Genomic DNA, 16,144 nt, shown 5'->3' on the forward strand with positions numbered 1-16,144 from the left:
GTTACTGTTTGATAGCACATTAATCAGTGTGGTAAAGCACAAAAATCATAAGCTTTAAAGGTAGACAGACTTAGATCAGGTTTGGCTTTACTACTTCCTGACGACACAGACATGAGCAAGTAACTTAGCCGCTCTGATCCACAAGCCTTGAGGTAGTCGTGGAAATTGAGCAAGCTGGATGATGGCTATAAAGCATTAGCACAGTGCCTGACATAAAACAAACATACAATAATAGTTATCCTCCTGCGCATGCTTAGTAATTATGTCCAGAATCCTACAGTAACTTAAAACCAGAGAAATATATAAATATGTACCTATTGATATTGTAGCTGTTCAAATTAGTTTCCGTATGTTATTTGGTTTCAGATTGACATAGAGATGTCTTTTGTAGACCAGACCGGGATCCGGAGTCTAATTGAGGGTTTGCTCCAATATTCCTGGCCCAGTGACAAAGGTCCTGTGGGGGTCCCTTTTCCGTCTATGACTTTTGCTGAGGCATTAGCCAGCTACGGAACTGATAAACCCGACACTCGCTTTGGAATGAAGGTATTAGTAACCCTTCAGTTTTCCAGGTCTCTGCCCCCAAATACACAACCAGTTACACACACCTGTTATGTCATATTTTTTATTGTTACCTGAGCTCGTTACTGTGTGGTTCCAGAGCTACAGCAAGGGGGATACTAGCGTGTTAGCATTACAGCACTTTTCTTTGCCTACTGTGTTCCAAACCCATTTCCAAAGACCAAAGTCGTTGCTATAAAGTTTGTATTACTGACAAGTTATTAATCATATAGACACAAAGAGTAACTTGAAGGGGGAAAAAAACCCCTGTTCTTTCCTCTTTAGTTTTTATTAAGCTAATTAGTACCTGGAAGGCAAGTGATTAGGCTTATTTTCTGTGGTCTTAAGAGAACCCAAACAGCCTGACCAAGCGGTGGCGCGGTGGATAGAACGTTGGACTGGGATGCGGAGGACCGAAGTTCGAGACCCTGAGGTCGCCAGCTTGAGCTCGGGCTCATCTGGTTTAAGCAAAGCTCATCAGCTTGGACCCAAGGTCACTGGCTCAAGCAAGGGGTTACTCGGTCTGCTGAAGGCCCACGGTCAAGGCACATATGAGAAAGCAATCAATGAACAACTAAGTTGTCGCAAGGAAAAACTGATGATTGATGCTTCTCATCTCTCTCCGTTCCTGTCTGTCTGTCCCTATCTATCCCTCTCTCTGACCCTCTGTCCCTGTAAAAAAAAAAGAGAGAGAGAGAACCCAAACACATGGAAACATTTATTCAAATTATGAAGATCGGTACATATGTAACTAAGGGGCAGGGTAGAATTTGCGTGGCCGTTTCCACTAGTCAGCCCTCATTATTTGCTCTTAGAGAGCAACAGCCCTTTGCCTCTGTGATGCTGGTGACATTTCTGTGCAGATTCCTTAGAAACTGAGTTCTGCCTGATCTCTGAGTTGGCAACGCTCAGTTCTTAGAATGAAAAATTAGAATGCACAGAAAGCCGGAAGTGCCTACTCCCCGCTGCCAGCTTACCTCCTGTTTCTTCTTTGGGAATATGGAACCCGGTTCTTAAGTCCAGCTGCTTCAGTTCTGGCTCTGCCCCTTGCTAGCTGTGTCATCTGGGGCAAGTTATTGCCCTCTCTGTGCCTTGGTTTCCTCATTTATTAAATCGGCATAATCTCTCATACCCTTGTTTTATGGATGAAATTAATTAATACTAATGAAAAACATTTGCCGTAGTGCCCAACCTGTGAGAAACACTCCATGAATGCACTCTATAGATTCCAACAAGATCTACGTACTTTCTTTAAAATCTTTGTTTGTAAAATGTTTTACCTGCCCCCTTTTTATTTTACCCATTTTCCAGATTGTAGATGTCAGTGATATGTTAAGAAATACAGGAGCTGGATTTCTTCGAGATGCACTCAGTCAACCCCAGGGAAGCGCCAAAGCCATACGTGTCCCTGAAGGAGTGGTGAGCGAAGCACAGTTGTGTTTTCTCTAGAACCTGTATGTGGGGAGTAAATACACTCAACATAGGCACGTCTGAACTTCAGAAAGAACAATCTCTTTAAATAAACAATCTCTTTCGAAATAAACTCATAAAAATTGTCTTTAAAAAAAGGAATCTATATCTTTATGTAAAGTTTAACAGAGGACAGTGAAACCTGATGACTGCATTTATACTCAAGATCTAGAGCTTCCCCCTTTCCCTACAGTGCTATAAATACACCTGCTTCATTCGGGGTCATTTCCACCAGTGATCCGTGTAAAATCATATTCCTATTTTATCTCCAGCCTCAGTTTGTCCAAAGGGTTATCCATCATAACCTTTGCTTGTTGGTTCTTGAAGAACATGACTGCCTGACCTGTGGTGGCGCAGTGGATAAAGCGTTGACCTGGAAATGCTGAGGTTGCCGGTTTAAAACCCTGGGCTTGCCGGTCAAGGCACATATGGGAGTTGAAGCTTCCTGCTCCTCCCCCCTTCTCTCTCTCTCTCTCTCTCTCTCTCTCTCTCCTCTAAAATGAATAAATAAATAAAAATAATTTTAAAAAAAAGAACATGACTATTTTGAAAGATTATTCATTCAGATACATCAGCATATTATTAAGTATATTCAAAATGGGGATATGAATTCAGTCTTATTACTTTTTATTCACTTCATATGTTCAGTGGAAAGTAATTTGATGTTCATATTCTAGTCCAGTCATAAGTGTGTTCAGGAAGCTCTGTATAACATTTATTGCTTGTTATTATTATTTACTTCAGTTTGAGGATGTCCATTCATCCCTACGTCGATTATAAGACCTGCTGGGTTGTGAACCCTGTTTCCACCTTTGTGTATCTCCCATACCTAGTTAAGTGGCCCCTGAATATTATGATGATGTATCTCACCTAGAAAGATATTGAGCCTGACCTGTGGTGGCGCAGTGGATAAAGCATTGACCTGAAATACTGAGGTTGCCAGTTTGAAACCCTGGGCTTGCCCAATCAAGGCACATACTGGAAGCAACTGCTTTGAGTTGATGCTTCCCACTCCTCCTCCTCTTTCTCTCCTCTCTAAAATCAATAAATAAAATTTTTTTTTTTTTAATTTTATTTATTCATTTTTAGAGAGGAGAGAGAGAGATAGATAGATAGGAGGGGGGAGGAGCCAGAAGCATCAACTCCCACATGTGCCTTGACCAGGCAAGCCCAGGGTTTCGAACCGGCGACCTCAGCATTTCCAGGTCGACGCTTCATCCACTGCGCCACCACAGGTCAGGCAATAAAATATTTTTTAAAAGATATCGAGACCTGTGGTGGCGCAGTGGATAAAGCGTCAACCTGGAAACACTGAGGTTGCCGGTTCGAAACCCTGGGCTTGCCTGGTCAAGGCACATATGGGAGTTGATGCTTCCTGCTCTTCTCCCCTTCTCTCTCTCTCTCTCTCCTCTCTATAATAAATAAATAAAATCTAAAAAAAAATTAAAATTAAAAAAAAAGATATCAAGATAATTTACAAAAAGTAGGACATAAAGATTTTAAAAGACCTGAAATAATTAAATTCTGAATCCTCTTCTTCATCTGAAAGTTATTTTCTATCACAACTCAGATGTAATGATTCATTTTGAACATTTATCCTGCTTATTACATGGAATATGTGCACAGCTATTCCCAGTGAGACCTGCATATTTGGAAAAAAGTAAGCCATGTAGCAGGCTTTAAAATTTTTCAATTTGGCACAGAAATTAAATTTTTACTGAATCCTACTATTGTGATGGAAAGACATACAAGATATTTGTATCCATTTAGTATCATAAATATGTGTGTGAAGCTAAATGTCCTATTGATGAGTTTACTTTGATTTTCTTTCATTAGAAATACTTAAAAAGGAAAGACATTGAGTCCATTCAGAAATTTGCAGCCGACCATTTTGATCAGGTAAGGAGTACATTAAAGCAGTTTCTTTCCTGTCCCTAGGGATTCAATGTTTGTAACTAGTAATTGCTTGAGCTCTTTCTTTCATTATCATTAGTTTTTTGGGGTTTTTTGCCAGGCCAGGACTGGCTCATTATCATTAGTTTTTTTTTGGGGGGGGGGTTAGAGATTTTATTTATTCAATTTTCAGAGAGGAGAGAGAGAGAGAGAGAGAAAGGAAGGGGAGGAGCAGGAAGCATCAACTCCCATACGTGCCTTGACCAGGCAAGCCCAGGGTATCGAACAGGCGACCTCAGCGTTCCAGGTCGACGCTTTATCCCACTGCGCCACCACAGGTCAGTCTCATTATCATTAGTTTTGAGGGACTTATTATTTCAGATCATTCTACTTTTCCTTTTTATTTTTAAATTTAATCTTACTCCTGGGTATAATTCTAAGAAATCAGCTTCAGACAGTTGAATTCCCCATTAATCAAGGTGTAAGCTCAACCATTGACTTTTTTTTTTAAATTTAAAAAAATGCAGTGAGTTATTATAGATACATTATATTAAATTCCCCCACGCTATACAGTATTATCATTGCCAAGGTTCTGTGTGGGAATCTGGAGGCTGGCCAGTGAATTTATTTATTTATTTTTATTTTTTCCTGAAGCTGGAATCGAGGAGGCAGTCAGACAGACTCCCGCATGCGCCCCACCGGGATTGACCCGGCATGCCCACCAGGAAGCGATGCTCTGCCCATCTGAGGCATCGCTCTGTTGCGACCAGAGCCATTCTAGCGCCTGAGGCAGAGGCCACGGAGCCATCCTCAGCGCCTGGGCCATCTTTGCTCCAATGGAGCCTCGGCTGTGGGAGGGGAAGAGAGAGACAGAGAGGAAGGAGAGGGGGAAGGGTGGAGAAGTAGATGGGTGCTTCTCCTGTGTGCCCTGGCCAGGAATCGAACCCTGGACTCGTGCACGCCAGGCCGATGCTCTACCACTGAGCGAACCGACCAGGGCACACATGTTTTTTTTTTAATTCAATGGGAGGAGGGGAGGCAGAGACAGATTCCCACATGCACCCCAACCAGGATCCACCCAGCAAGCCCACTAGGGGGCGATGCTCTGCCCATCAGGGACGTTGCTCCATTGCTCAGTAACAAACTCCTCTTAGCGCCCTAGACAAGGCCATGGAGCTATCCTCAGCGCCTGTGGGGCCAGCTCGCTCCAGTTGAGCTATGGCTGCAGGAGGAGCAGAGAGAGAGAAAGAGAGAGGGGGAGAGAGAGAGAGAGAGAGAGAAAGTAAGTGGGAAGGGGAAGGATGAAGCAGATGGGCGCTTCTCCTGTGTGCCCTGACCCAGGAATCGAACCCAGGATATCCACATGCCAGGCTGATGCTCTACCACTGAGCCAGCTGGCCAGGGCCCAACTACAATGAGAGTTGAGGCTCACAGACCCAGGCCTGACCTCATCCCTCTGTACCTTCCCCACAACTAGCTGTCTTTCTGGACTTTCTCTTCATTCGTCCTCTGAGTGGAAGCCACTCTTTTTCTGGCTTCAGCTCTTCTTTCTTATTTATGTGGCAGTATCTATATCCTCAAGTGATAACTAAGAAAGTATGTGAGAGAAACTTTCTGAAACCTTACAGGTCAAAAAATGTCTCTATGTTCAAAACCTCACAATTGGTTACTAATTTGGCTTGGTATAAAATTCTCAATTGGCCGTCACAGCCCTTCAGACGAGTATTGTCCAATAGATCTTTATATAATGAAGGAAACATTTCCTACTTGCATCACCCAGTGTGGTAGCCAGTAGCTAGTGTAGCTCTTGAATGCTCAAAATATGGCTAGTGTGCCTGAAGAATTGAACTTTGAATTTCATTTCATTTTAATTTAAATGTAAACAGCTGCATGTGTCTGGTGAGCAATGTGTGAAACAGCACACTCTTAGCTTGTTGAAGACATCGCTTTCTTCCTGTACCTGCTGTTACTGATGAGAAGTCTGATGCTTGTATGAATTTATTTTTGTTTAGAAGCTTTCAACCTCCTGATTCTTAATGTTCTGAAACTTCAGTTTGTGTAGTTTTGGATCATTTTTCAGTATGTTGCACACTTGAAGGGCCCTTTTGATACCCTGAGGTTGATGTCTTTCATCTGTGCAAAATTCTTTTTTTTTTTTTTTTTTTACAGGGACAGAAAGAGAGAGGGATAGGGGATAGACAGGGACAGACAGACAGGAACAGAGAGAGATGAGAAGCATCAATCATCAGTATTTCGTTGCGAGACCTTAGTTGTTCATTGATTGCTTTTTCATATGTGCCTTGATCACGGGCCTTCAGCAGATGGAGTAACCCCTTGCTTGAGCCAGCGACCTTGGGTCCAAGCTGGTGAGCTTTTGCTCAAACCAGATGAGCCCGCGCTCAAGCTGGCGACCTCAGGGTCTCAAACCTGGGTCCTCTGCATCCCAGTCCGACGCTCTATCCACTGCGCCACTGCCTGGTCAGGCTGTGCAAAATTTTTTATCAATTATTTTGACGTCATCATTTTCTCTAGTGTTTCTTTTTGGGATTATTTTAGTTGTAAGTTGGACCTCTTTTTGTAACTTAGATGTGTCTCTCTCTCTCTCTTTTTTTTTTCCTGTGTCCTTTCCCATCATTTTCTTTGACTTTTTATTTTTCTGGGAGATTTGTTCAACTCTTTTGTTGAATTTTTTTTTTTTTTAGCAATCATAGTTTTATTTCCTAGTAAATCTTCCTTGTTTCTTGTCATTGCATTTTATTCTGGTTTTATTGATAAAATATGTTTGTGAGTGCCTTTGAGGTTTAAGTCTTTTTCCCATGACTAAATTACCTCTTTCCTCTTGAGTTCTTTCTTATCTTGGTTGTGGGTTTGTTTGGGTTTTTTTGTTTTTGTTTTTGGGGGGTTTTTTTTGTATTTTTCTGAAGCTGGAAACTGGGAGGCAGTCAGACAGACTCCCGCATGCACCCGACCAGGATCCACCTGGCATGCCCACCAGGGGGCGATGCTCTGCCCATCCGGGCGTCGCTCTGTTGCAACCAGAGCCACTCTCGTGCCTGGGGCAGAGGCCATGGAGCCATCCCCAGTGCCCAGGCCATCTTTGCTCCAATGGAGCCTCGGCTGCGGGAAGGGAAGAAAGAGACAGAGAGGAAGGAGAGGGGGAGGTGTGGAGAAGCAGATGGGCGCTTCTCCTGTGTGCCCTGGCTGGGAATCGAACCCGGGACTTCCGCATGCCAGGCCAACGCTCTACCACTGAGCCAACTGGCCAGGACCTGTTTTTTGTTTTTTTAACTGCAGAATTTCTTCATCGTGCAGTGATTGTTGGTTATACATATTTAAGAATGCAGCATTGAAAAATCTGGTTAGAAAAAAAAAATCTGGTTAGGAGCACAGAGTCCCTAGAGGGGCTTTGTAAGTGGTTAGGTTCAGATTAGGGGGAACAGCAGGCCCACTGGCCATCACCCTAGGGACCCAAAGCTTTGAAAGAATCCTGAGCATCCCTGGCATGCTGCAGTGTAGGATCGGTGACTTCGTATACTGAGGCTACTCCATTGTTCTCTGGGCCAGAGCTCTGTACATCTTGCTTGTTCAGTCATTCATATTCCATTCACCTGCAGTCTGCCAAAAATATGCAGAAATCTCTCATTTGCTGACATCCCTCCTGACCCTTCATTCTTTGTTCTTTTTTTTTTTTTTTTTTGTATTTTTCTGAAGTTGGAAACAGGGAGGCAGTCAGACAGACTCCTGCATGCGCCCAACTGGGATCCACCCGGCATGCCCACCAGGGGGCGATGCTCTGCCCATCTGGGGCATCGCTCTGTTGCAACCAGAGCCATTTAGCGCCTGAGGCAGAGGCCATGGAGCCATCCTCAGCGGCCGGGCCATCTTTGCTCCAATGGAGCCTTGGCTGTGGGAGGGGAAGAGAGACAGAGGAAGGAGAGGGAGAAGGGTAGAGAAACAGATGGGCGCTTCTCCTGTGTGCCCTGGCCGGGAATCGAACCCGGGACTCCTGCACTCCAGGCCGACGCTCTACCACTGAGCCAACCGGCCAGGGCTCATTCTCTTTGTTTTTAATTATGATGAGTTTGCTTCCTAAATTCCTTTAAGTGTCATTTTGGAGGGGTTCAGGAAGGAATAGAGAAGATCTCCTGTAAGTTCTCTTCCACTGGGAATAAGAAATCTTTGTGCCACAAGAATAATACAATTCCACTTTAAATATATATATTAATGAGTCTTTCTCTTTTTCACAGGAAGTCTTACCTGTGTTCCCAAAAGCCAATAGGAACTGGAATTCTCCAGTTGCTAAGGTTGTGATGGAGGAACAAGGGTTGGGGCTGATCAGACGAATGGAGACCCAGGAGGAGGACATGGTCCTGCTAACTGCCGGGGAGCACAAGAGCGTGGTAAGGAAGTCACCCCCAAACTCTGTGCTGCAGGGGCTGAACACCCTCCTCTCCTGCGCACACGTACATATTTGAAATTGACTGTCAAGTTCATAAACGGGAGCTATGCAGTATGAGTTTTTATAAGAATAACTCTCTCTTGGCACTTTATAATGCACTGTATAGAAATAGTTTTCACAAGCCACCAGCCTCCACAGGCATTGCTCACAGACCAGCTCTGGCTCTGATTAGGAAAGCTGCTGGTACTCACAGTGCAACTGTGAAAAAATATCTTCGTTTTCAGGGTTTTGCAAATTAGGAAAACTGGGCTGTCTGTCACTAACTTTTGCACATAATGCATTCCTGAAAATGTGGAGGGACAGACCAGACTGCAGGAGGGCTGCAGGGCCGGTGGAGGCCCCAGCCCGATGATGCCATGGTGGGTCTCCTCAGGAGCAGCCGCTGGGAGGCGGTGAATGCCACCAGGCGCTGGCTGTTACCTTTCTTCAGGAGTTACACAGAAGACTGGATTTGGCTGTAGACATCATTGTAAAACATATAAAACTGGCAGTCAAACGACTACTGGACATGTACTGGAAAGGTCTGGAGGTACTGACCTGTTCCCATTGTAAAGATCAGAAAACCGAGGCTCGGAGGTTGAAAATTGGCTACACGCAATTGTGGGAAGTGGAGGAACCAGATTTTTTTTTCTAAATCTGGAGGAGCCAGATTTTTTTTCTCAAAGCCTGGTCCCCAAAGTCAGACTCTTTTTAAACTTCTTTTTTTTTTAATTTTTTATTTATTTATTCATTTTAGAAAGGAGAGAGAGAGGGAAAGAGAGAGAGGAGAGAGAGAGAGAAGGGAGGGAGGAGCAGGAAGCATCAACTCCCATATGTGCCTTGACCAGGCAAGCCCAGGGTTTCGAACCGGCAACCTCAGCATTTCCAGGTCGATGCTTTATCCACTACGCCACCACAGGTCAGGCCCAAAGTCAGACTCTTAAGTGAACCCGTAACCCACACGGCCTTTCTCACAGCAGTGAGCACTTAGTGAACACTGGCCGCATGCCAGGCTCTCAGCACAGCCTCAGGAGCACTAGGAAGTCATCATCAGAATGTGTGCCCGTCACCCTGCACCCTTATCTCACTGAATCGTCACCATGGCCGCCTGGAGCAGATACTTTGATCTCCATTTCACCATGGAAAAGCGTGCAGAGTAGTTAGTAGCAAGCTGAGATTCACACCCAGGCCCATTGAGCTGATACCTATACCTGTGTTCCCCATCACCCAGTCGCTGAGTGTGACAGCGTTCTTGGCCAGGCCACTGCCAGGTTGTTTTAGACTGTTGTCTCTTGAGAAGCTTAGTGTATCTCCTGCTACCCAGCTGCTCCTCTCTCAGGGAACGACCTGGCTGTAGGGTGCAGATCATGTCCTTTGCCGACTGCCCTGCCCAGCAGTTGACCCAGTATTCGCATCTTCTGTCCACAGTGCTCTTCGTTGGGAAAGTTACGACTGGAGTGTGCTGACCTTCTAGAAGCAAGAGGAGTGGTACTCCGTGACCCAGCTCTGTTCTCTTTCCTTTGGGTGGTGGATTTCCCACTCTTCCTTCCCAAGGAGGAGAACCCCAGGGAGCTGGTGTCAGCCCACCACCCGTTTACTGCTCCCCACCCCAGCGACATCCACCTCCTACACACTCAGCCCGAAAAGGTACCGTATCTGGAGTTGCAAGTAAAAGGAAATATGAGAACAAAAGCAGAGAACTGACCCAGGTCTGGACACCCCAGAGGTGGTGTGGGGTTGTCAGTAGTTAGCATTCTCTAAAAACTGAATCTTCTAGGTCCGTAGCCAACACTATGACTTGGTTTTAAACGGCAATGAGATAGGAGGTGGCTCTATCCGGATTCACGATGCACAGCTCCAGCGCTACATCCTGGAAACTTTGCTGAAGGTAACGCCATCTTTTATTTATTTATTTATTTATTTATTTATTTATTTATTTATTTTTACAGAGATAGAGAGTCAAAGAGAGGGATAAATAGGGACATACAGGAACAGAGAGAGATGAGAAGCATCAATCATCAGTTTTTCGTTACAACACTTTAGTTATTCATTGATTGCTCTCTCATATATGCCTTGACCGTGGGCCTTCAGCAGACCGGGTAACCCCTTGCTCAAGCCAGCGACCTTGGGCTCAAGCTGGTGAGCTTTGCTCAAACCAGATGAACCCGCGCTCAAGCTGGCAACCTCGAAGTCTCAAACCTGGGTCCTCCACGTCCCAGTTCAACGCTCTGTCCACTGCATCACCACCTGGTCAGGCCTAAAGCCATCTTCTAACCTGGCCTTTTCTTCTTGTCTTGTTTATTAAATTGGTTATAAATGGAGGGTTCACTACATATGACAGAAGCGGCTTATTGTCCTACCTTTAGTGTAAGACTGAAAAGTAAATAATAGTGCCTGACCAGGCGGTGGCGCAGTGGATGGAGCGTCTGACTGGGATGTGGAGGACCCAGGTTCGAGACCCTGAGGTTGCCGGCTTTGAGCAGAGCTCACCAGCTTGGACCCAAGATCGCTGGTTCTAGCGGGGGGTTACTCAGTCTGCTGTAGCCCCACAGTCAGCACACATGTGGGAAAGCAATCAGTGAGCAACTAAGGTTTCGCAACGAGAAACTGGTGATTGATGCTTCTCATCTCTCTCCATTCCTTTCTGTCCCTATCTATCCCTCTCTCTGACTCTCTCCCTGTCTTTGTATTAAAAAAAAGTAAATAATAGCTGTTTATTAGTGCTGACTGTATGCCAGGCATTAATATATTTAATTCACGTGGTCACTTTTTGAGATAAGAACCCTTATTCTGCCCACTTTATAGCTGAGAGCCTGGGACCACTTAATTTGCCCCAAGTCACACCGGCACAGAAGTGAGCAGAGTCAGGATTCGGATCCAGTGGGGTAGCTCTTGATCCCAAGCTCCTGTCCTCCTAAATGGTGGAATGACCGAAAATGCTGATATGCTAGAGGGAGGGAGGGAGTTGTGGAAGGGCTTTATACCATTGATACTTCTTTAGCTTTATCTGCGGTAGGGGGTGGGCTTTAGTGAGAGAGCGCGGGGTTAGAGTCCTGAAGAGTCTGTACAGACGGGCTGAGACTGCAGTTTGTTGGTGATCCTGGAGAAGGCTGGGCCAGGTTTCGGGAAGGAAAGGATCCAGTGCAGTCTTCTTAGAGATCATGTGGTGGGCTCACTCACGGGGTGGCGTGCACTGACAGAACCCAACTGTTGAGAGCAGGGTTGGAGAACCAAGACACGACTCCCATTAGCATTGAGGGCATAGTGGACTCCCCTAACTTTGCTCCCCTGAGTCTAAGCTCCCAGTCATCCCTTTGCTAGCCCCCTTTTTTTCCCATTCTTTTCATTCTCAAGTTTCTCACTAGTCAGAAAACATTGCTTCTGCTTCTCCCCTGCATACCTGAGGTTCCGGCCCTGCTGCACGCTAGAATAGGGTCACTTGGAAGGCGTTAAAAACAAAACCCCCACGTCTGCATAGCAGACCAGCTGAATAAAAAGCTAAAAGTGTGAGGTTTGGCATTTGCTCCCGCAAGCTCCCTGCTCGGCTCTGAGCTGAGCCTGACTGGAGAATCACTTCCAGACACTTTCAGAGTTTCTGCATACACTGCCCCACTGGTCACTTGCACTCACCAAAGCCAGTGGCCTGTCCTTGGCCCTCAAGCTCTCCTACCTCCAGCCAGCATTTGACACTGTTGCTTCCTGATGTCCTCCCTGGTCCGTGTAACAGGACAGCTCCCTGCTTTCATCCTGCCTTTCCATATCCTGCTTGGTCTTTGTAAGAATGAGACGGCACTCCATCACCAGATGTGCAGGCTTTATTAGAGGAGAAAGACCTGCTGGGGCACTCCTCCAGGAGAAGTGCACCGGGTTACAGACTAGGGGTGAGTTATACAGTGTTTGGGAGAGCCTGAGGGGATACTGAGGCAAAAGTCCTGGTATGTCCAAAATGCTCCTCCTCGGGGGGCTTCAAGCATGTGGGTGTTGAATCAAAAGTCCTGGTATGTCCGGAGCCCCTCCTTGGGGCGGCTTGTCAGCTTTTTGGAATTTCCTCTGTCTCAGGGGCGATAGTCCAGTAAGGGTGAGGTCTGTCAGATAAAACGGAACATCAAGAGGGCAGTTTGGAATACACATATCTATCAGTCTTACTATTTGCATTCTCAGTGAATAATGGCCGTGTCCCCTGTGCCAGGTGTTTCTCAGCAGGTTTTTCCTGCGAGTGGTCACTTCATCTTGCTCAACCATAAACCCCCTGAGGTCTTTCACTCATCTTTACTTTTCCTTTTGCTCCTAACCTAAGCAGACTGTGATGCTTAGTGGCTATGTAAATGAATTCTCTCTTGGATTTCAGGAAGATGTGAGATTGCTCTCCCACCTGCTGCAGGCCTTAGATTCCGGGGCGCCCCCTCATGGAGGAATTGCCTTAGGTAAACAATCCCTTGTACAAGTCAAATTTCCTTCCATTGCACTGTCTCAAATTTGGGCTGCAGCCTAAGGCAGGGTTTGGGGGCTCGCAGCTAAGGCGAGTAAAGAAGGTAGTAGGTGAGCCCAGAGGTTCTACAGAATTTCAATAATATATTTTAAAAATATATTTTACCAGTTATAACACTAAAACTTTACTGGTAACCTGCATTTGAAAGATTTTTTAAATAAAGTGTTACTGCTTGGTTTTAAGTCAACATTGCTCAAATTCCTGGGCTCAAACGTAATAGTAGGAGTCTGCGAAGCCCTGCCTAGCTGTCAGCATGGGAACATAGGAACAAACCAGGGCCAAAATGACGGCGAGGATCTTTAAGTCCCCTCTTCAGCCTTTAGTGAGCCCCTTGCTGAGGACTCATTCATTAATTCTGTCACTGTCCTGAGCATTTGTCTAAAATGAGAGAAAATAACCTCTCAAACACACAAAAGTTCTCTAAAAAGGCACTGAACTACGCTTGGCTGCAACTTTTTAAGGTTCTTATTTAAAATTTCTCTATAACCTTTATAGGAAAACTAAGTCACTTCCAATCTCAGATTACGTTCTCATCTGTTAACTCTGTATTTGACTCACAGGGTTAGACAGACTGATCTGCCTTGTCACCGGAGCATCAAGCATCAGAGACGTCATAGCCTTCCCAAAGTCCTTCCGGGGGCATGACCTCCTGAGCAGTGCCCCGGATTTTGTCCCTCCTGAGGACCTGAAGCCCTATCATATCCAGGTCTCCTGGCCAACAGACTCGGGGGCAGAAAAGAACTCACTGAATCAACCACAGCATCCAGAAAGCTGAGCTTTTGAGTTTCATCCTCTTCTTCAAGGCTGAAATCAGATATGGAGTTCTGCCGCAGATCCCACACGTCTTCAGGTGGAAGGACTCCAGTCTTCAGAACAATGAAGAAACAGAAGGTATCCAATCTTGACTTGGTAACGTGTTAGCATTTTTTGTTTGGGACTTTCTTGAAGTTTCTTTTTACTTGGAGAGGTGTGAAAGGTGGCTCTTTGTTGGAATAATATAATGGCTAATTATTTCCAAATCATGTTTTTCATACCCAGATAGGTTTACTTGGGACAGATTAATCAAATCATGTGTGAAATGTGAGGAAATGTTGCTCCTTTAGACTGGTGAGTTGATGGAGGAGTCAGTTTAAACCTATAAATTGGACAGTGATATTTCAACTATCAACATAATTGTGAGAAGCAACAGCACCAAAATGAAACTCACAGAATCTTATTAGTCACTGCTTCACCTTGAGCGAGTTCCATCCTTGCCTAGCCTTCCTGCTCACATGAGATGCAGACAGTACCTACCCTGGCCACCACACAGCACTCTTCTTGCCACAGTCCAAGGAGAGAATGTGGGAATAATGAGTGAAAATGCTTTGAAAAACTGTAAGACATGACAGTGTAAGACTCTGCCCAACTGTAACAAGATATGTAAATACCTACGTATTTTATAATTTAAGATTAAACTTAACGGCCCTGGCCGGTTGGCTCAGTGGTAGAGTGTTGGCCTGGCGTGCAGGAGTCCTGGGTTCAATTCCCGGCCAGAGCACACAGGAGAAGCGCCCATCTGCTTCTCCACCCCTCCCCCTCTCCTTCTTCTTTCTCTTCCGCTCCCACAGCCAAGGCTCCACTGGAGCAAAGATGGCCCGGGCGCTGGGGATGGCTCCTTGGCCTCTGCCCCAGGCGCTAGAGTGGCTCTGGTCACAAAGGGGCAAAGCATCCGCCCCTGGTGTGCGTGCCGGGTGGATCCCGGTTGGGCGCATGCGGGAGTCTGTCTGACTGTCTCTCCCCGTTTCCAGCTTCAGAAAAAAAAAAAAAATTAAAAAAAAAAAAGGAATAAAAGCTTTTGATTAATAATCATAAAATGGGTAGAAAGCCTTGATAAATGAAATTGTTCTTACATTCTCTTCACTTTTGCTTTCTAATTTGTGAATACCAAGCGTCAGCCTATAACCCCTGCCTATTTTTCTCAGTGCTCTACGATGCAATACTGTAGTCTATTTGAAAGTAAAAGCAGCTTCACTTGCAGGTCTAATTTCTGAGGCTCAGTGTGCTGTGGAGTGCCCATGTCCTTCCCTACTTCAGAAAGATGTTCCCCATTAGATGGAGTATTCCCAAGGTTGGCCCTCAACCATCTCTCCCCATCTGTGGGTGGACCTTGGAGCCAGAACATCCTTGCCAGCAGGGTTCTCCTGGTAAGGAGATCCAACTTTGCCTACCCTTTCTCGGTGGGATTTCCAGATGCCTTTTGGGTAGGAAAGTGCAATTTTACATCCACTTATCCCACATGGATGTTACCTAACTTGTAAATATAATAAACTTATTATTCACTCTTTAGAGCCTCATTCTGATCAAAATACTGTCTCTCTATGCTGGAACGAGTTACAGGACACAGCCCAGGCTACAAATACCAAAAGCCCCAGGACCCCAAGTCAAGCAAGCCTGTGTTGGCAGCTCACTCAACTTTTCTTCACTCCTGTCAAAGGAAAAAACGTTTATTCTGAAATCCAGGGACATGCCACTATTTTAGATCATTGAGGTGGAATTTTTAAACTCTCAAAAATTAAAGAAGAATCAAGTTGAACGATAACCAGCAATTTGAAAAGCAAAGTAATTATAAATTGGAAGCCAACTCTATTTCAAATCCAAACCTCAACCTCCTAGGCAGTTTAGACAAATCTTGTGTTGCAAGTTTTTGTGTGTGTGTGTGTGTGTGTGTGTTGCAAGTTTTTAAAACAAAGTAGGTAAGCAGCTGCCAGCTACATGGACAGTTATCAGCATCAGAATTCTTATGAACCGTATCTCTGTGTAAGACGATGAACCTGACAGGCCTGCCTTATGCTCTTGGGCTTTTGGCTGAATAAAACATTGAATGTATACAGCTGCTCTTTTCCCAGAATTCCCCTCTGAACCAGAACTGTGACACTGATCCCATTCCTTGGTTTTTGTTCAGCATCTCACCATAAGGATTCTCTTATTTCCGGAAGAGGCGACTCCTAACATAACCAGATATGAGAAATAACAGTATTAGATATCTGTGAATAGTTACACATTTAAGTCATACAATGAGTGCACGTGTTAGCCTTCTGCACTTCAGATGTTGGGCTCTTGACTCTAGGTACTCCCAGTACCCCAACAGCACCTTACACACCCTTCTCCCATGCCTTCTCCTGTGACAGGTCACAAAAATTACAGGCACCTAGAATGACATCAGACATTAGCCCAACTTTCCATTTTTCGCAGTCCAGGCCCACTTTTGGATAGTTTATGTTCAAAAAGCCTCCCCAATGTTGTCAAGCCAGCTT

The 16,144-nt window shown here is 45.2% G+C and overlaps 1 protein-coding gene and 1 non-coding gene across 5 annotated transcripts in view; one reads left to right on the plus strand and one right to left on the minus strand.

The window, feature by feature from the left end:
- Positions 1–15,176, plus strand: part of DARS2 (aspartyl-tRNA synthetase 2, mitochondrial) — a 36,662-nt gene extending 21,486 nt beyond the window's left edge. For 3 of the 4 annotated variants that reach the window (XM_066261185.1, XM_066261187.1, XM_066261189.1), the window contains 8 exons: positions 367–546; positions 1,873–1,980; positions 3,868–3,930; positions 8,172–8,324; positions 9,791–10,009; positions 10,140–10,250; positions 12,711–12,786; positions 13,412–15,176. In XM_066261185.1, the coding sequence (XP_066117282.1) occupies positions 367–546; positions 1,873–1,980; positions 3,868–3,930; positions 8,172–8,324; positions 9,791–10,009; positions 10,140–10,250; positions 12,711–12,786; positions 13,412–13,626 (1,125 nt within the window). In that variant the 3' untranslated portion in view covers positions 13,627–15,176. The remainder of the gene's footprint in view (positions 1–366; positions 547–1,872; positions 1,981–3,867; positions 3,931–8,171; positions 8,325–9,790; positions 10,010–10,139; positions 10,251–12,710; positions 12,787–13,411) is intronic. The other variant, XM_066261186.1, reaches the window with a different exon arrangement.
- Positions 7,901–7,976, minus strand: TRNAS-GGA (transfer RNA serine (anticodon GGA)). The gene has a single exon. It is a non-coding gene; the product is annotated as a tRNA-Ser (tRNA).
- Positions 15,177–16,144: the final 968 nt, after the last annotated feature.

The sequence above is a fragment of the Saccopteryx bilineata genome, chromosome 2 (genome assembly GCF_036850765.1).
Source record: "Saccopteryx bilineata isolate mSacBil1 chromosome 2, mSacBil1_pri_phased_curated, whole genome shotgun sequence".
Lineage (NCBI taxonomy): Eukaryota > Metazoa > Chordata > Mammalia > Chiroptera > Emballonuridae > Saccopteryx > Saccopteryx bilineata.